Consider the following 18873-nt stretch of genomic DNA (forward strand, 5'->3'; position numbering starts at 1 on the left):
ACTAGGCCTAGGAGCCAGTTGCAATGCACCATACCCTCTAATTATACAGATAGACCGAGTAAAAGTTCCGTCACACAGGCGTGTTTTCCAGGCGGGGCGTAAGCGCGGCGTGAGCGTTTTATATGTAGTATCGGCGCGCGCCGCCCGCAAACGCGCCTGTGTGACGGAGCCTTTAAGGCTAGGCCCAGGCCACACCTGCTGCATGTGCATGTGCATGACGTGCACGTGCCCGTGGGCTAAAATGTCGGAGCCCACACGTCACGCAAGCGGTGTGCCGTCTCTCATAAGGATCTGTATACCACAACGCCGCACGCGCACGTGCACGTCACGCACACGCAGCCGGTGTGCACAGGCCATAAAGGTAGGGTTATTTAACCATGTTACTTGTTACAAATTGTAGGGTAGAATTGATATGTGAATAAAACAATGATTCGGAATGGGACGGTAGACACCGCACGTTGACATTGACACAAACTATCAAACCCTAAAATAGCTTACAACACTATTAAAGTGACGATTCGGCCATCGCATCTATTTCTGTATGAACACTACTGTTATTTATTATTTTATTAGTCACATCATTCTCATGTAGTTATCCGGGCGGCCTAAATGTAGTTATTTATTTATTACTATTCGGAGAACCAACAGCTGTTAAAATGTATAGGTTTTATAAATGTGATACAAAAAGCCAATTACAGGTTCTCACCAGTAAACACAGATTAACAAGAACAATTGGTGGTTAGCACTATTCTGCCCTCTTAAGCTAAAAAGCCGTATTTGCATTCAGTTTTCATACAAATTGACTGCAAATACGGCTTTTTAGCTTAGGAGGGCAGTATTGCACTACACATTCATTTCAACGCCAAAGGCAGAGTAACTAATTTTGAAATCGTATTACTAAAGAAGATTCAAAAGAAATAAAGGAACAACACAGCACAATGAAATTTCAATAAGCCATGCTCATTTAAAGAAAATGTTATTTTGAAATGAAAGTAAAAAGGCAGAATGAAACACGTTGTCATAGGCAAAGTAATCAAAATACTAAGGCGTAGGCGCCAGTAACTGGCCACCGGCCAATAACTGGCCACGCTAAACTAAAAATGAATTCTATTCACCTATAAACAGAATTCATTTTAGTATAAGGTTTCAATAACTGGCCAGCCTTCAATAACTAGCCACCTTAAGGCTTCGTCACACAGGCGCGTTTTCCGGGCGGGGCGTGAGCGCGGCGTGAGCGTTTCATATGTAAAAGCGGCGCGCCCCGCTCACGCCCTGCCCGGAAAACGCGCCTGTGTGACGAAGCCTTAAATGACTGGCGCCATTACGGGCCGCCAAATGGTGCTACTTTACCGCCCTTGTGCGGCAACTAGCACTATACGACCGACGACCGGTCTGGCCTAGTGCCTGTAAAGCAGATGGTCCTGGGTTCGAATCCCAGTAAGGGCATTTATTTGTGTGATGACACAGATATTTGTTCCTGAGTGGTTGTTTGTGTGGGCCCCGCTCACGCCCCGCCCGGAAAACGCGCCTGTGTGACGAAGCCTTTATACTAAAACGAATTCTGTTTATAGGTGAATAGAATTCATTTTTAGTTTAGGGTGGCCAGTTAATAACAGGTGGCCAGTTACTGGTGAATTACCAACCTAACGTGAAGTGCATAATATTTCATGTAAGTATAATAATTTGTAAAGTAACCTATAATAAGTAATAGTAAATTTCCATACAATGTGACCGATGTTCTCTCTAGTCTAGTGTATTTGTACAGTCGCCGTCAGATATATCGGAGCGGCCGAGGTCCTCACAAATATCTGAAAACGCTTTGACAATACAGGCGTGTTCAGATGTATGTGAGCACCTTGGCCGCTCCCATATATCTGAGGCCGACTGTACCTACAGTGAGCGCTGGTGGCCTAGCGGTAAAAGCGTGCGACTTTCAAATCTTTCAATCCGGAGTTAGCGGGTTCAAACCCCGGCTCGTACCAATGAGTTTTTCGGAACTTATGTACGAAATATCATTTGATATTTACCAGTTGCTTTTCGGTGAAGGAAAACATCGTGAGGAAACCGGACTAATCCCAATAAGGCCTAATTTACCCTCTGGGTTGGAAGGTCAGATGGCAGTCGCTTTCATAAAAACTAGTGTCTACGTCAATTCTTGGGATTACTTGTCGAGCGGAGCCCAGGCTCCCATGAGCCGTGGCAAAATGCCGGCACAAAACGAGGAAGAAGAAGACTGTACCTACAGTAAATTTCGTAATGTAAGCGATGCCCCAGCTATTGTAAGTGTCGACGAGCTATGTTTACAAATAAACGTTCGATCTACAAACCCGTTTTAAAGTAGGTCGGTCATCGATTAGTCATTTACGATACAAGTGCGAAAAATACGTAATTCGCAACGAGTGGCGAATTACGTATTCACACGTGTACCGTACAACGTTTTACACTTTTTACAGTACATATGGCGTTTTAAATTTTCGACATACGCACGTATAAATAAATAAATAAATATTATAGGACATTCTTACACAGATTGACTACGTCCAACATTAAGCTCAAGAAGGCTTGTGTTGTGGGTACTCAGACAACGATATATATAATATATATAATACATAGGAAAACAACCATGACTCAGGAACAAATATCTGTGTCATCACACAAATAAATGCCCTTACTGGGATTCGAACCCAGGACCATCTGCTTCACAGGCACTAGGCCAGACCGGTCGTCGGTCGTATAGTGCTAGTTGCCGCACAAGGGCGGTAAAGTAGCACCCTTTGGCGGCCCGTAATGGCGCCAGTCAATTAAGGCTTCGTCACACAGGCGCGTTTTCCGGGCAGGGCGTGAGCGGGGCGCGCCGTTTTTACATATAAAACGCTCACGCCGCGCTCACGCCCCGCCCGGAAAACGCGCCTGTGTGACGGAACCTTTAATACGTAAAACGATTTAGGGGAGAGGGAAGTCGAACATATCTTATTTTTTCTTACAAGGGGGAGGGAGGGGGTTTTCATAGTTCTTACGTAAGATCACAAAGATGCGATTTTTATTAGTTTCTATGAAATTATGACGTTTAATAATAATACTTCCACACTCTATCCTATCAAAAACGGTGCAGAGTTAGCTTAAACGGGCTCCAGTACCTTTGTAGGTACAAATAAACATACCAAAAATGATTTTTTTTGTAAAATAAACACTAAAAGAAACCAAACGTGTACTCATTTTTTTCCTTTAGATTCTTACGTAATATCTGGTAAACAATATAGGGGGGAGGGGGTCAGCCTATTCTCATTTTTTCTTACATAGGGGAGGGAGGGATCAAAAACTGGCCAAAATCGTCTTACGTAATAAATGAATGGCGCCTAAAATATACACAAAATAATATTTTAATTCCACTTCACTAGTAAATACGCACTTGAATTATTTATATACACAAACTTATCCTATTCCAAGATTAACCAAGAATTAAGAGAAACGCGAAACGATTGCAACATTGATAACTTATCACCCAACAACTAAATGTACCAAAACATTATATTGAAACAAAAACTGACCTTATACGTACTACATAAGAGTGATAACAGCCGCATTTGTAAGTTGGTTTCTTGCCATCGCAAGCCCATCTTACTCAACGGCTTGTTCAAACAAAAAACGACCTTGCATGTACTACATAAGAGTGATAACAACCGCATTTGTAAGTTCGTTTCTTGCCATCGCAAGCCCATCTTAACAGCTTGTTCAAACAAAAAGCGACCTTGCGCGTACTACATAAGAGTGATAACAGCCGCATTTGTAAGTTGGTTTCTTGTCGTCGAGGCCAGTGACCTGTACTCGACGGTGTTATTACAACAGCTGATCAAGCGGAAACGAGTCGAACGCTCTTAGAAACCAGTATAGACAGGGGTGCGAAACTCCTCCCTTCGGGCAAACTCGGCTCCGTTCGGCTCAGCATTGCTCCGAGCAATTAAGGTTGACACAACTTGATGTCCCTTAGCGTGGACGACCACAGATAAGATAATGGCTTGAATTTTGACAACCCTAAATAGCCGAAAGGGATAGTGCCATATATTGGAAAGGGACAGCATGATTCGACCCTGAACCGCTGTCAAACTTCGGTTTTGTAGGAAGTTTCCTTTCTGTACGGTAGTACATACTATTATTTATTCTGTGGTATAGATAGATGCAGACCAATCTGACTGCATGGCATTTGCAATGACAAATGGAAATGTCATCATTAATGGCGCATTGTCACGGATTGTCACTATTGTCAGTGTCAGGTAGGGTGATTCACTTTTGTATGGAGAAAAAAAAGTTGTAATATTTTTCCTGACTTTGCTCACTAATGGAGTCTCCCCGCACTAAAAACTATCTATTTCAATTTTCAAAAGAATCGAATAACGTTTAGAGGTTGCACAAGTTGAAAAGGTAGAGTGAGAACCCCATACATTGCGTGAAAATGAACTATGTTCTAAAATGACAAAATATAATGAACTGATACTAAAATCGAATGAGAAAACTGAATTTTGCGTCTAAAACACGATAAAAGCACTTTTCCTTTGGAAACAGGTGGAAAAACTGAAAAATCTTAATTAGAACATTTATCGAGTAACCAAAATCCAAGTTTAGTACTAATTTTAAAATTTATTTATATGTAGAAGGTTCAGTATCACACTACTCTCCGTGTTGATGGTAGCCGCTTAAACCATTATCTACCCTCCGATGTAGAGTCGTTGGTTATTTGAAAAATCTTTGTTGATGTTGTGCAACCTCTAAATGTTGACCGATTTTATTTTAATTTAACGTATAATATTTTCTTATCAGTTAGAACAAGAATTCGAGCAAAGTCAGATGAAAATCGAAAATTCAGAAAAATGAAACACCCTAGTGTCAGGTGATGTGTAAGTAATTGTCACCGTGGTGAAACAGCGGCCTAAAGGTACCGTCACACAAGCGCGTTTTCCGGTCGGGGCGTGAGCGTTTTATAATTATGTAAAAGCGGCGCGCCCCGCTCACGCCCCGCCCGGAAAACGCGCCTGTGTGACGAAGCCTTAAGTGAAGAGTCCTAAAGATGAGCACTACAAAAATTTAACATGAACATGATCTCAGACTTACAGTTAGGGCCGATACAGACGGACTGCAACCGACTGCAATTTGTATAGGAACTGCACGCCAACTGCAACGTTCCCACACAAGTTGCAGTCGGATTGCAGTCGCGTCTGTACCGGACTTTACACTGGGCGAATGAGCTCTCGACTCTGTCTATCCCAATAACAGAGATATACACAAAACAAAAAGGGCGTAACAACCGCGTCTGTAGTATTGCATGACGTCATTTTGTTTACGAGAGCTATCTAACAGCTAAATGACGTAAGAGACGCGGTATTCCAAACAAATTACAACGTCATTTCGTAGACGGTTGGGTAGGTTAGGTTCGTTCCTCATTTCAATCTATTGTGAACTCTGTATCAATACACACAAGGTCGATTATACAAGTACTGATGGAGTAGGCAGGTTAGGTTGTGTTTTTCTGTTCAATCTATTGTGAGCTTTGTATTAACAGACACAAGGTCGATTTTGTAACGGTTCAAAGTTCGAGATATCTTGTGAACAAAGGAAGCGCGTTTGAGAAGATTTGAATATGAGTATACTCGTTTTACATAATCTCCGTGATGATTTATAAATTTAGAGTTGTGTAAGGTCGATTGTCTATTAGGTTTCCGTATCCGTACGAAGAGTGACAAATAGAAGGTAGGTAAGGTACAGTCAGCAGAAGTTGCTATGTGCGCGAGGTGTTCAAAATTACCTTGACGCGCTCTTATTCTCTTAACAATAAAGTCGCGTCAAGATCATTTTGAACATCTCGCCAGCTTAGCAACTATTGCTGCTGACGCACCCTGTTATCACATTGGCCTATAAGAAGGTAACTTTATTTAAAGTGGCTTTTTAACGGAACGCCAGCATGTAAGGCGTCGAATTTCAGAATTATGTTGAATTCCTCCAAGTGCATTAATTACCTTTAAAAACACTGGTGTATACTGTTTAGCTGCAGTTTCAAATTCAATGAGTTTACAAAATATGTAAATATTTCAGCACCAGCACGTCTATCTTGTCAAAAGTCGCGCAATTACATACATCAAGCGCGACTTGATATATAGAGTCGTGCTAGGCGTTATGTTTCTTCTCGATGAAGGAAAACATTGTGAAGAAACCATGCATCTGTGAAAGTCCTGTGCTCAGCATGGGACGTATAAAGGTATGTAGTAGTACTTTGTGGTAACATAGTATTTGTAATTCGCTTTCAGCCAATGGTTGAAGATGATGATGATTACCTCCGAAGAGCCCCGCGGCGTCGAGCAGCCCGTCGGGCGGCGGCTTGCCGGCGTCGCCGCCTTCCCCATTCTCCTTCTCCATACCGCGTCTGGAAACGAGCAAGAGCATGGTAAGACACGGTCAGGTAGAAGTATACAGGATTAAGATCAACGTGCACTCTACAAAAATAGTACCTACATATGTTTTAGAATATATTATAAATTTAAAGGCTCCGTCACACAGGCGCGTTTTCAGGGCGGCGCGTGAGCGCGGTGTGAGCGTTTTATATGTAAAAGCGGCGCTAAAGTGGAAAAATTACTGTATTGGGTGTGACTTGAACTCACGGCCTCTGGATAGATACCTATTCCAGCGCTCTGCCATCTGAGCCACCAAGACCTCATCCATAGCCAGCAAATCTTTCCACCATATGGGTTAAGGGGACCCTTATAGCGACATCTACCGTAAGAGTGTTACACTTCTTAAACGGCACCGGAGTTCCAAGTCATATTGGAAATTCACCGGTTACGATGTGCATACTAAATTTAAATTTTTAACAAGCATAACGTCTGCGAAAGGGGAAAAATTACTGTCTTGGGTGAGACTTGAATCCAGAGGCCGTGAGTTCAAGTCTCACCCAAGACAGTAATTCTTCCACTTTTAAATTTATTCTAAGCTTAATAGCATCGTTCGCAGACGTTTCTGTTTGTTAATAATTAAAAATACATATGATTTTTAGTAACCGTGTGACAAATCTCAATAAAACACGTCAACAATTCAACAAACCGTGTAAAAAACCTAGTAACATGTACATTAGTCCTGTTAATCAATAATTACGTCGAAAGCGGGTCAAGAACACCGATCATTACTACCAGCAAAATGTATGTGACCATTTATAGGCTTTATGTCTTTGTGATAGGGATTATGAAAGGGCAGTTAAATGTAGTACTAACAGCAACACATTTGTCTGACTCTTGGTCGATCTTATGTCTTGGCAATAAAGGTGACGAAAGGTCAAATTATGCAGATTATAGTACGAACTGCTACACTCATTACTTAAACATCGGTCAACCTTAAGACTTGGTGATAAAGGTTATGAAAGGTCAGTTAGTTATGTGGACGATGGTAACATCAAAAGTGAACATTGATCGACCTTATAGTCTATGTGATAAGGTTCAGGTAAAGTCGGTTAAAAGTGTGGACGAAAGAACTAATACCAGCACCTCGTGACTGAGCATCGGTGGATCTTATGTCTTGGTAAAAAGTCAATCGCTTGCGCTTCGCCATCGAATCGTTTTGTGTCTCTCTATCACTGTTCCATATATAATTTTTTTTATATAATAAAAAAAAGTGTGACAGTGACAGTTGCGTTTCGTTCGCTATGGAGCGTTAGCGATTGGCATGATGTCTATATACAGGGCCTGGAAACCCTGGTGTGAATCTAATACCTTTAAACGAGCAATTCTTATTTATTTAATTATACATTTCGGGGATCTCGGAAACGGCTCTAACGATTTCGATGAAATTTGCTATATGGGGGTTTTCGGGGCAATAAATCGATCTAGCTAGGTCTTATCTCCGGGAAAACGCGCATTTTTGATTTATTATATGTTTTCCGAGCAAAGCTCGGTCTTCCTGATATAGAGATTGTTAACAGCAACATTCATATCTGACCATTTGTGGGCTTTATGCCCTTCAAATAAGGTTCACGATTGACCAATACCAATTAACTGTCACGATAATACATAGCACTTTTATAGCGATATCGAGGCCGATATCATTACTCAGAAATGAAGGCACGTTCATGTTAGGTTTATAGTGGGTATAAATGATGTAATTGTACAGTCAGCAGCAAAAGTGGGTAAGTGGGTCAGATGTAAAAATGAATATGTTCTTATTCTGTGTTGTGCGAGGTACTATTAAGGAAACATCTGTATTCAAATATGTAAATTAAATTTTACTGTATACGCTTTATGTGCGTTTATGTGTTATCTTTCTATTTAAATAAATAAACAAAACAAAGTTTGTCATACCGAACCATATGCGGGTAGTCTATCTCGCCGCGAGATACTGTCGCGCCAATCATGTGCTAGCCCGGCTGTGTCCTCTAAGGGCGCCAAGTTAGGCAAGCAATGTGACATCTTACTTACTATTAAATAGGTTACAACCGGCGTACAAACGCAGAGAGCCGTACTCGTGCTGCGTTACGCTTCCGGAGTGCATTTGCCTTTATTTTTTTGAACAAAAAACGTAACACACAGGGTTTAGATTAGACACAGAAATAGAGTACAGAGGATAATAAAGTGTGAGACCAACAACATCGTCCACATCGTCACATTTATTGATATATATATATATATATATATATATATATATATAATATATTATTACATCTAAACATTACACCAGACTATTATACATTATAATAAAGACGCTATAATTTGCAATAATAGCTTATCGCTAAAATATTCACCATTGAGGGGCGGGGGAGGCACCCTCCACCCTATGGGTGTAGGGGGAAGTTACGTAGATACAAATAAGTATGTACCAAACGTCTAAACTTTTAAACACACAGGAGTGATTGCAAAATGATTGAATGAAGTGATTGAAATTTTTATTTTGTACAAGCATCACACAATGATATATAATTACATTTTGACTTGCGAAAGAGTCCTTGAGGCCTAAGTACTAGCAGAATATAGGTGTATATTTTTTAGAGCACCGCACAAAACTGTTCGCGGTGCTCTTATAGCCCCTGCTACACGGTCGCCGACAAGCCTTCAGACCGCGTGGCCTTGGTCTGTCCCAGACCGTGTAGACAGTTGTTTCCAACAAAATTTGACCAAAACTGACCAAGGACAGACCAAGGTCAGACGGTTAGAAGGCTTGTCGGCGACCGTGTAGCAAGGGCTTAAGGGATCACTTCAGTCTTGCAAATCGGTTATTTAATTTTAAACATTACCTTGTAAAAAGGGCACTGCGTATGACTGAACAAATAATTTTGTGTTAGATATTTTTGCGCGCTTTGTTGTGCAAGATAAATAAAATAATAATAAAATAAATAAATAAATAATAAATATTATAGGGACATTCTTACACAAATTGACTAAGCCCCACGGTAAGCTCAAGAAGGCTTGTGTTGTGGGTACTCAGACAACGATATATATAATATATAAATACTTAAATACATAGAAAACAACCATGACTCAGGAACAAATATCTGTATCATCATACAAATAAATGCCCTTACCAGGATTCGAACCCGGGACCATCGGCTTCATAGGCAGGGTCACTACCCACTAGGCCAGACCGGTCGTCAAGATCTTTATGGTGTGACTGTACAATAAAATATAAGTAGGTACATCAGTAGAAAATCGATTATTTATATTCTTATATACAACGTCACGAGTTATTTGCAGACATCGCTTTATTTAATAAGAATAATTATGCAAAACAATTCGGATGTGGGTTAAAAAGAAACAAAACAAACTTTACAATTTAGGTATGTACAGTCGCCATCAGATATATCGGAGCGGCCGTGGTGCTCACAAATATCTGAACACGCCTCTATTGTCAGGGCGTTAGAGTGCGTGTTCAGATATTTTTGAGCACCTCGGCCGCTCCGATATATCTGATGGCGACTGTACCTGTACCATCGTTGCACAAAAACCTAATTCGACAAAAAATATTGCAAGGTTAGTAGATCATGCAATAAGTAACCCCCCACCCTCTATACCACCCACGCCGCCCCCCTAAACAGCTGACTGGAAGGTAGGGGGTACCTAGGTCAGGTCTGTTACGTCACGTGACGGAACTTAGCGGCTTAGCATATACCTAAATAGTCCGCCTGATAATAAGCGGTCACCGTAGCCTATGGAGAGGCAGAATATGACGCACTTATTGTATTTCTACCATCTTTGTATCATATTCTATGAAATAAACATTTATATTTGTATAAATTAATATATAGGCCAGGCCCCAATTTCACCACGGTGACAGGTGCGACGAATTGTAAAATCACTGTTGCTGACGTCACAGGCATCCATGGGCTACGATTACCACTTACCATCGGGCGGGCCAAACTCCTGTTTGCCACCATCATTGTATTATTTAAAAAAACTTTATTATATCGGATAAAAACAGATATTTCTCCTGCGAAGTTTCTAACAATTGTCAAAGATTTAGAAGAATTGTAGGTAATTCTTGACAGGTAATGAGTTATATGTCGGAATTTCGTGACAATTGTAGTGTTTCTTGTGACAATTGTCATAAACTTAGCAAGAGAAATATCTGTTTTTTTCCGATATAATAAAGTTTTTTTTAATAAAACAATGATGGTGGCAAACAGGAATACGGTCCGCCCGATGGTAAGCGGTAACCGTAGCCCATGGATGCCTGTGACGTCAGCAACAGTGATGTTTTACAATTGTCGCACCTGTCACCGTGGTGAAATTGGAGCCAGGTCAAGAGCACCCTAAACCGGCGAGCGTGTATGAGGGATGTTATGAAATTGAAGGAAGCGAAAGAGGTATGTCAGGATCGTGGCAAGTGGAAATCCGTGGTCTCTGCCTACCCCTCCGGGAAATAGGCGTGATTATATGTATGTGTGTATGTATGAATGTAAATTAATATATAAATAAAACATAAACGTGATCGTAAGTGATCGTGCCATAAGAAACCCCCATAATACACCCCACACGGCCCCCCTAAACAGCTGACTGGGGGTGTAGGGGGTACGCATGTGGGGGTAGCCTAGGTCAGGTTCGTGACGTCCACTAAATTCATCAATGAACGATATGGTTTTTACATTTGGGTATTTATTTATCTTTTAAGAAAATTGAATTATTTTCTTGAAAATGAATTTTTGTCTCTGTATACGTTTAGCACAATGGTTTTTTTTTTTTTAATTGAAAATTTAACAGAAAATTTGTACTCTTTTTGTGTTAATTTGTGCTATAAAGTTAAAATAAATTAATTAATTATGGATATAAGCCTTACCGACTACACTCTATAACTTTTGACAATTTTTGTGTGCTAATACACGCTTTGAATATATTTTTCTAGACATCATTACGAATCTAATGATGTATCACACGTATTTTTAGGAGTAGTATCTCTATTTTTCACCGTTTTCAGTCTCTCGAGTAAGACTATTTGCTCAGGGCACGAGATAAAGGATAAAAAACAACGGGTTGCACTCCGGGAGTGCCGGCAGAAGTGAAAACTCAATGACATTGTAACAGTTTTTCGATCAGTTCATTCAGGTCATGTGTCCGAACGAAAGACGTATCTTACGAATCTTACGGTCACGTGACCTGTCGCGAGATTAACATTTTTTCCCCATCACAAAAAGTGCCCAGCGCCGCTAAAGAAGTTTTCACTTCAAAAATATTAAAAATCCACTGACCGCAGTCTTTCGCTTGTCCAATCTAAGCTTACTATACCCTTATCGGGATTTGAACCCAGGGCCTTCGGCACGTAGGCAGGGTCACTACCAACAAAAGAGGCCGTTAAAAAATACAATGGAATTCCGTTTTTATAATGACCACCTTGTTTGTTCAACTGTATTAGGCAACTGTGGGTACATTAAGCAATACCATCGTCCATGCTATGTGAAATTGAACTGACGCGTTTAAAACCTTATTACCGAGACATAAGATCCAACAATAATTGTTGCTAGTACAGTCACCATCAGATATATCAGAGCGGCCGAGGTGCTCAGAAATATCTGAACACGCACTCTCGCGCCTTGACAATAGTGGGTGTTCAGATGTTTGTGAGCACCTAGGCACAGAATAAGTACTAGTACTACCGTACCGTACAGAAAGGACACTTCCCACAAAACCGAAGTTTGACAGCGATTCAGGTCAGGGTCGAATCATGATATCCCGTTCTAACTTATGGCACTATCCCTTTCGGCTATTTAGGGTTGTCAAAATTCAAGTCATTATCTTATCTGTGGTCGTGCACGCAAAGGGACGTCAAGTTGTGTCAACCCTAATAATTGCCCGGAGCAATGCTGAGCCGAACGGCGCCGAGTTTGCCCGAAGTCAGGAGTGTCTCCCCACTGACGTAGGCCGCTGAGATATATCTGATGGCGTCTGTCCGATTAGCCCGGAACATAATAGAAACCAGTGGTCATTATATCGCCGCCCACGTCGCTTTTCTCTTCCGACTATATTTGGTTCGCTATGACATGAGACACGACTTGAGGTCAATACACCAGGGGGCCGATTTTTACCCGACTACGGCAACGCAAAAGGAGGGTTATGATTTTAACCGGTATGTATGTGGGTATGTATAAATGTATGTTCATTTGTTCCCTCATAACTTCTAAAGTACTCATTGTAATTTGACAAACGATGTGTCATTCGAATCGTCTTAATTGAATTTCGAGCGCTCGATTTCTTCACTCGAAAATCTGCGTAAAAAGGAGACTTGATATTTTTGAAAAACGAGCGATAGAAATCGGGAATCTAAGTGGCAAATTGGTAAAATAGAAACTAGAAAAAAAAAACCAGTTTACCTCCCCTACACTAAAATTAGAGACGATTTTTAGGGCTCCGTAACTCAAAAAGGAAAAAACGGAACCCTTATAGGATCACTCGTGCGTCTGTCTGTCCGTCTGTCACAGCCTATTTGCTCCAAAACTACTGGACAAATTAAGTTGAAATTTGGCACACATATGGAAGTCTGTAACCCAAAGACGGACATGTAATAAAAACAAATGAATTTTAAGCATAGAGGGCACTTTTAGGGGGAATATGAGAAAATTAAAAAACAAAGTTTTTCAAACCATATCGTGTTACATATTAAATGAAAGGGCTTAATTAGAGGATCTCAAATATATTTTTTCTATAATTTTATATGAAATAGTTTAGAAGTTATTTAAGAAAATAGGCATAAAATGACCATTCCCCCCCCCCCTTAACTCCGATACTACTGGGTCTAAAATTTTGAAAAAAATACACATAATAGTTCTTCACCTCTAGATGACAGGAAAACCTATTAGAAATCTACAGTCAAGCGTGAGTCGGACTTAAGAAAAAAACACGCGGTTGGGCTGTTTTAGGGACACAGCCGTAATGGTTTACGTGAAACGTGGTGTAACGTCGTGAAACAGCTTTTGCGAAGGCCGAAGGCCGAGCTACGCGTAGGGCCGAAGGCCCGAAGCGTCCCCCAGAGACTTTTTGAAACGAACGGCCGAAGGCCGAGTTGCGGGAGGTTAGTGCTCACACACAGAACAATTATAGTACAAGTGTCTGAATGCGAAGGTCGAAGGCCCTGAAGGCCCGGAACCTCTGACATGTGCATGCTTCCTGCAAAGGAGATCGTCGATTTTGTTCTATCTTTTGTTAAGCGATTGGGCCCGATACCTATAGATTACTGGAAAAACGTATAAGAAGTCTGCAATTAAGCGTGAGCCGGACTTAAGAATAAGAATTGCGGATAAGCTCTATCAGGGCCACAACCGCAATTATTTACGTGAAACGTGGTGTGGACAGCTAGTGCGAAGGTCGAAGGCCAAGCTCTGCGTCGGGCCGAAGGCCTGAAGCATCCGAGAGAGGTGCGCCTCCACGTAAGGTCGAAGGATGAGCTGTAGGAGGTTAGTGATGCTCAAACAGAACAAATAATTGGTTTAAGTACGAGTAGCTGGCTGAACTGCCGTATATCAGAGGGTCTACCGCGAACACCGAAGTTCGCAAATTGCGGAGATTTCTCTTTTACTCTAATGAAACTGTAATTAGTGTGACAGAGAGAAATGCCAGCAATTTGCGAACTTCGATTTTCGTGGTTATAGCCCTGTTATCTTGAAATAACAGAGATCCGCCTAACCAATGCAAAAAAATGTAGGCACTATGCTTAACACAATACTTGAACAAAATTAAATATCAAAAATATTTTTTTATTAAAAAAATAATGCCGAGTTAATATTGTCGATTTCGTTGAAAACAAAATTGCCTAAAATGTGACGTCACACCAGGGTGGGAGGGGTTTGCAAAATGTGACCAAGTGTGACAAGGAGGGGGGGAAGGGGTAAAAAACCTAGAAATTCGTGTGACGTAATTAATGGATGATCCCCTATCCTCTGATACATATTTATAGATTATTAACTATAAGATATATTAACTCACATTTATGACGGGTCTAACGCTAAATTTATTCAAAAATGTATTTATTTATATGTGTTCAAAACGCGGAAGTTTTAAATAGTATATCCTCTGATAGCTCAGTTAAAAAACACGGAAATGCCTAGCCAGCCGTGTGTGGAACAATTGAATGAACAGTTGAATGTACTTAAGAACTTCGCTTTGCTCGCTCGTTCGAAAATGTGTGCAGTACGGAACCCTTGGGACGCGAGTTCGACTCGCACTTGACCGGTTTTTTTCTTTCGCTTCAATGAGTCTAATTTAAATTCCTATGTTGTAACCAGGAATCGGAACCGGTTTTTTCGCAAAAACTTCGAAATATCCATATATTTTATACTCCAAATGTAGGACAGGGACAGGATTCAGTTGTGTTTTTAGGTAACAACTTCGTATTATTAGATTGCCCAATTAGAAATAAAATAATTAACAAAGAACGAAAAAATACCGGTTTCGTTCCCATACAAAAAATACCGGTATCCGATCCCTGGTTCTAAGTCATCCTGTATATAATGAATTATACAGTAGAAACTAAACAACTGGAGTCGTGTGAAGCGCATGTCCAAATACGTGTACACCCGCGGGGTCAATGACCCGCATTGTCTCAACTTTTACCCGATCGTGAGTTTACTCGTTCACACTTCAATCGACCATCGTTAACACGGATAGAGTTAGACCAAGATAAGTCTGCAACGATATTGATAAGATAACCCAGACGGTGCAAGTGTTATTTTAAACGTCAAACTTCTTCTAGGGCTATCAAAATCGCTGCAGACTTAGCTTGGTCTAACTCTAGCAGATTTTTTAATACCTTATTGGAACGTACAGTCATCTGCAATAATATGTTACACAACTAAGGCCGCACAAATATCTGACACGATCTTATTTGTAGAGCCATTAAGAGCGTGTCACATATTTTAGCGGGCTTCGTTGTGTAACATATTATTGCAGGTGACTGTACTCGAAATATCTGAACATTCACTTTAACGTCTGGACAATAGACGACCGGTCTGGCCTAGTGGATGGTGACCCTGCCTGTGAAGCCGATGGTCCTGGGTTCGAATCCCGGTAAGGGCATTTAGTTGTGTGATGAGCACAGATATTTGTTCCTGAGTCATGGATGTTTTCTATGTATTTAAGTATTTATATATTATATATATCGTTGTCTGAGTACCACAACACAAGCCTTCTTTAGCTTACCGTGGGACTTAGTCAATTTGTGTGAGAATGTCCTTATAATATTTAAGTCTTCTTCGGATAATTTGTGAATACCTTGGCATTTTTGAATAACTATATCAGCTGTGAGGATAGACTTGACTGAAAACAAGCTTCTGTGCAGGTGTGGTCAACTATTTCTGCAGCTGACTGTACTTATTGGCACGCTACCATATGTTTAAAAGTACTGCTTTAAAACCGGGACCATTACCGGTATAATTAAAAATCAAAATAACACAGCATTCACAATATTCTTTTGCTATTCTAGAATAGTATTTAGGTAAGGATAATGATTGATCAGATTAGCGAAATTAAATGCAAAAATATACATAAACGACCGAGATACCGAAATTCAATACCGGTTAGTATGTATGAAAATTATACCGGTATTCGGTCCCTGCTTTAAAACGACCTCGAATGTACCATGTGTTCTGTCTAACCTTAGTATAGTTTAATATAGCCGTAAGTTATGTCTTTAAACATATCAGCACATATGTTACATACATAAACACAAGTAGCTGGGTCATTCTAAGAGGTAATCGCTTATATGAAAAAGTGGCACAACAAAAATTTTGATCTAATTATACAATATTTTTATTGAAACAAATCTTTTATGTATATTTGTAAGCTGATCAGTCATTTTTTTAATTTTTTACCATTTTAGAAGACACCAGGCCCCAATTTCACATCGGTGACAGGTGCGACGATTTGTAAAATCACTATCGCTGACGTCACAGGCATCCATGGGCTACGATTACCACTTACCATCGGGCGGGCCGTATTCCTGTTTGCCACCATCATTGTATTATTTAAAAAAACGTTATTATATCGGAAAAAAACAGATATTTCTCCTGCGAAGTTTCTGACAATTGTCAAAGATTTAGAAGAATTGTAGGTAATTCTTGACAGGTAATGAGTTATATGTCGGAATTTCGTGACAATTGTAGTGTTTCTTGTGACAATTGTCATAAACTTAGCAAGAGAAATATCTGTTTTTTTCCGATATCATCAAGTTTTTTTTAATAATACAATGATGGTGGCAAACAGGAATACGGCCCGCCCGATGGTAAGCGGTAACCGTAGTTCATGGATGCCTGTGACGTCAGCAACAGTGATTTTACAATTCGTCGCACCTGTCACGTTGGTGAAACAGGGGCCAGGGGAGAGACCGTACTTTTTCTATGTAAATAAAGAGAAGGGTCTCTCCCCTGATCTCTTTAAAAACACAAACAAAATCGAAATTTTGACAAGCCCTCTTACAAATTCGAGCAAATTAAAGTGTAATGATTCATTTAAACAAGAATTCATACCTCCACTGTGCATTTTGGAAAATTATGCGCCAGGGGAAAGACGCCAGGGGAGTGACTTTTTCATGTCAAATCAGATATAATTGTGAAAGTATTTATTGTAAATAATTAAAATAAAGTATTTATATAATCTATGCATAAACTATAGTAAATATACAAATACAATTAAGTATTTATATCAATAATTTTGAAATAAAACTGACCAGGCGGCTTAGCACGGTCGCGTTTTTATCCCTTGTCACCATGCCTGTCACGTTCTAACAAGTATGTAAGTGCAAAAGGGACGCGCATAGTGATAGTCGATAAAAATGGAACCGTGCTGAGCCCGCAGGGGAGATACCACTTTCATAAAACAACATTGTCAAGTAAAGAGGTCAATGGTCAAAATGACTGACAATCGGAACCAAAAGATGACTGTCGCAGGGTTGGTTGTTAGTGTTGAGTCAAATGCATTGCTATTGGGATTAAAATCGCAATAATTAAAATCATAAACCCAATATTTTTACATTTACATAATAGCCAGGGTAGGAGACATAGAATTTGGGGGACAAAATTTAACATAAATATTTTTTATGAAAAAGAAAAATTTTAAGGATTTTATTAATAACATTACAATCAATATTTGTTTTAATTTATGAAGTATACCAAATTTAACGGATTTATGGGAATCACATCTGGATAAAATTACTGATTTATTGTAAAACCTGCAAAGGGACAGGCCAGGGGAGGGACATTTTGCATGTTTGAGGTGCAATTGTGACAAAACTGAATTAATTAATTAATTGAAATTTACTGTCCATAGAGGAAATGCAATTTTTTAAGGGAAATTACCATAATTTATTTAAATTGTTTAAGAAAAGTATGGATATGTATCATGGACACCGTTAATACCTCTTAACTTAGAATGACCCAGCTATGATATCAGTAGTATACAGTGCGGTACTAAGTATTTTTCTCAGTGAAAAGTGGGTCGACGCCATTTGTATGTTTGTCACAGTTGGTTCTATGTTCTATCATAATGCATAAGAGGTACCATCGCCCGCACTGTTAACTGTACATCTGAGGACCTTATGCCTTCTGTAATAAGGTCCACCGATGTACAGATAGGAATGTAGCTGTTTGTACAACATTAGTAATACCTACTATTATATTTTATAATATTAATTAACGTCAAGCAGCAGTGAAGTATGAAATTTCACATAAAAAAAAAACTATTAAATATAAGCAAGTTTAGTCAATGTAAAAAGAATGGTACTTTTTTTTATTTTCCTTCATATATCAATTTATTTTTTCACTGTAAAAAAAATGAAAGCAATGTTTTGAAATGTACAACTTATGTTCTTTCAAATGATGACCCCACTTGACCTAGTAACTAGAATTTGATTGAATACCTAATAAAAGTCTAGTATTTATAATGTATTAATATACGGGGTGTGGCCTGTAACCCGAGCAAATAATTAAAACATAGATTGTACTCCTCAGACGGTGACACATTTGTTCAACAACTTTTAAAAATTATGAAGTATTTAGACTCCCTATTTTTCATACAAAATAAATATTATCTTCAATGGACGCCATCGCCACGCCATATCATTTTGATTGACGTTGCTTGTCACGCCTTAAACATAACAAAATTCGCAATACATTGCGTCTTAGAATAAATTTTAAAGTGTATTAAAAATCAAACCACAAGTTATTTTTTGAAGTCGCTGAACAAATGTTGGTCAGTATGAGGAGTACAGCCTACAGTTTAATTTTTTGCTCATGTTACAGGCCACACCCGGTATAATATGGATAAATGTATTTTATATAACGCCATATGACTAAGACCCATGTTTTTTCACTGATATGTGTTAAAATTGTTAAGGGGCCCACTGATTAACAGTCCGCCGGACGGTATCGGC

General features: G+C 39.6%; 1 protein-coding gene across 1 annotated transcript in view; it reads right to left on the bottom strand.

Annotated features, from left to right (window-relative positions):
* Positions 1-18873, bottom strand: part of LOC134802715 (uncharacterized) — a 146940-nt gene that overhangs the window by 80080 nt on the left and 47987 nt on the right. The window contains exon 3 of the mRNA XM_063775360.1: positions 6324-6412. Within this exon, the coding sequence (XP_063631430.1) occupies positions 6324-6405 (82 nt within the window). The 5' untranslated portion in view covers positions 6406-6412. The remainder of the gene's footprint in view (positions 1-6323; positions 6413-18873) is intronic.

Source organism: Cydia splendana, chromosome 25 (assembly GCF_910591565.1).
Source record: "Cydia splendana chromosome 25, ilCydSple1.2, whole genome shotgun sequence".
Taxonomy (NCBI): Eukaryota; Metazoa; Arthropoda; class Insecta; order Lepidoptera; family Tortricidae; genus Cydia; species Cydia splendana.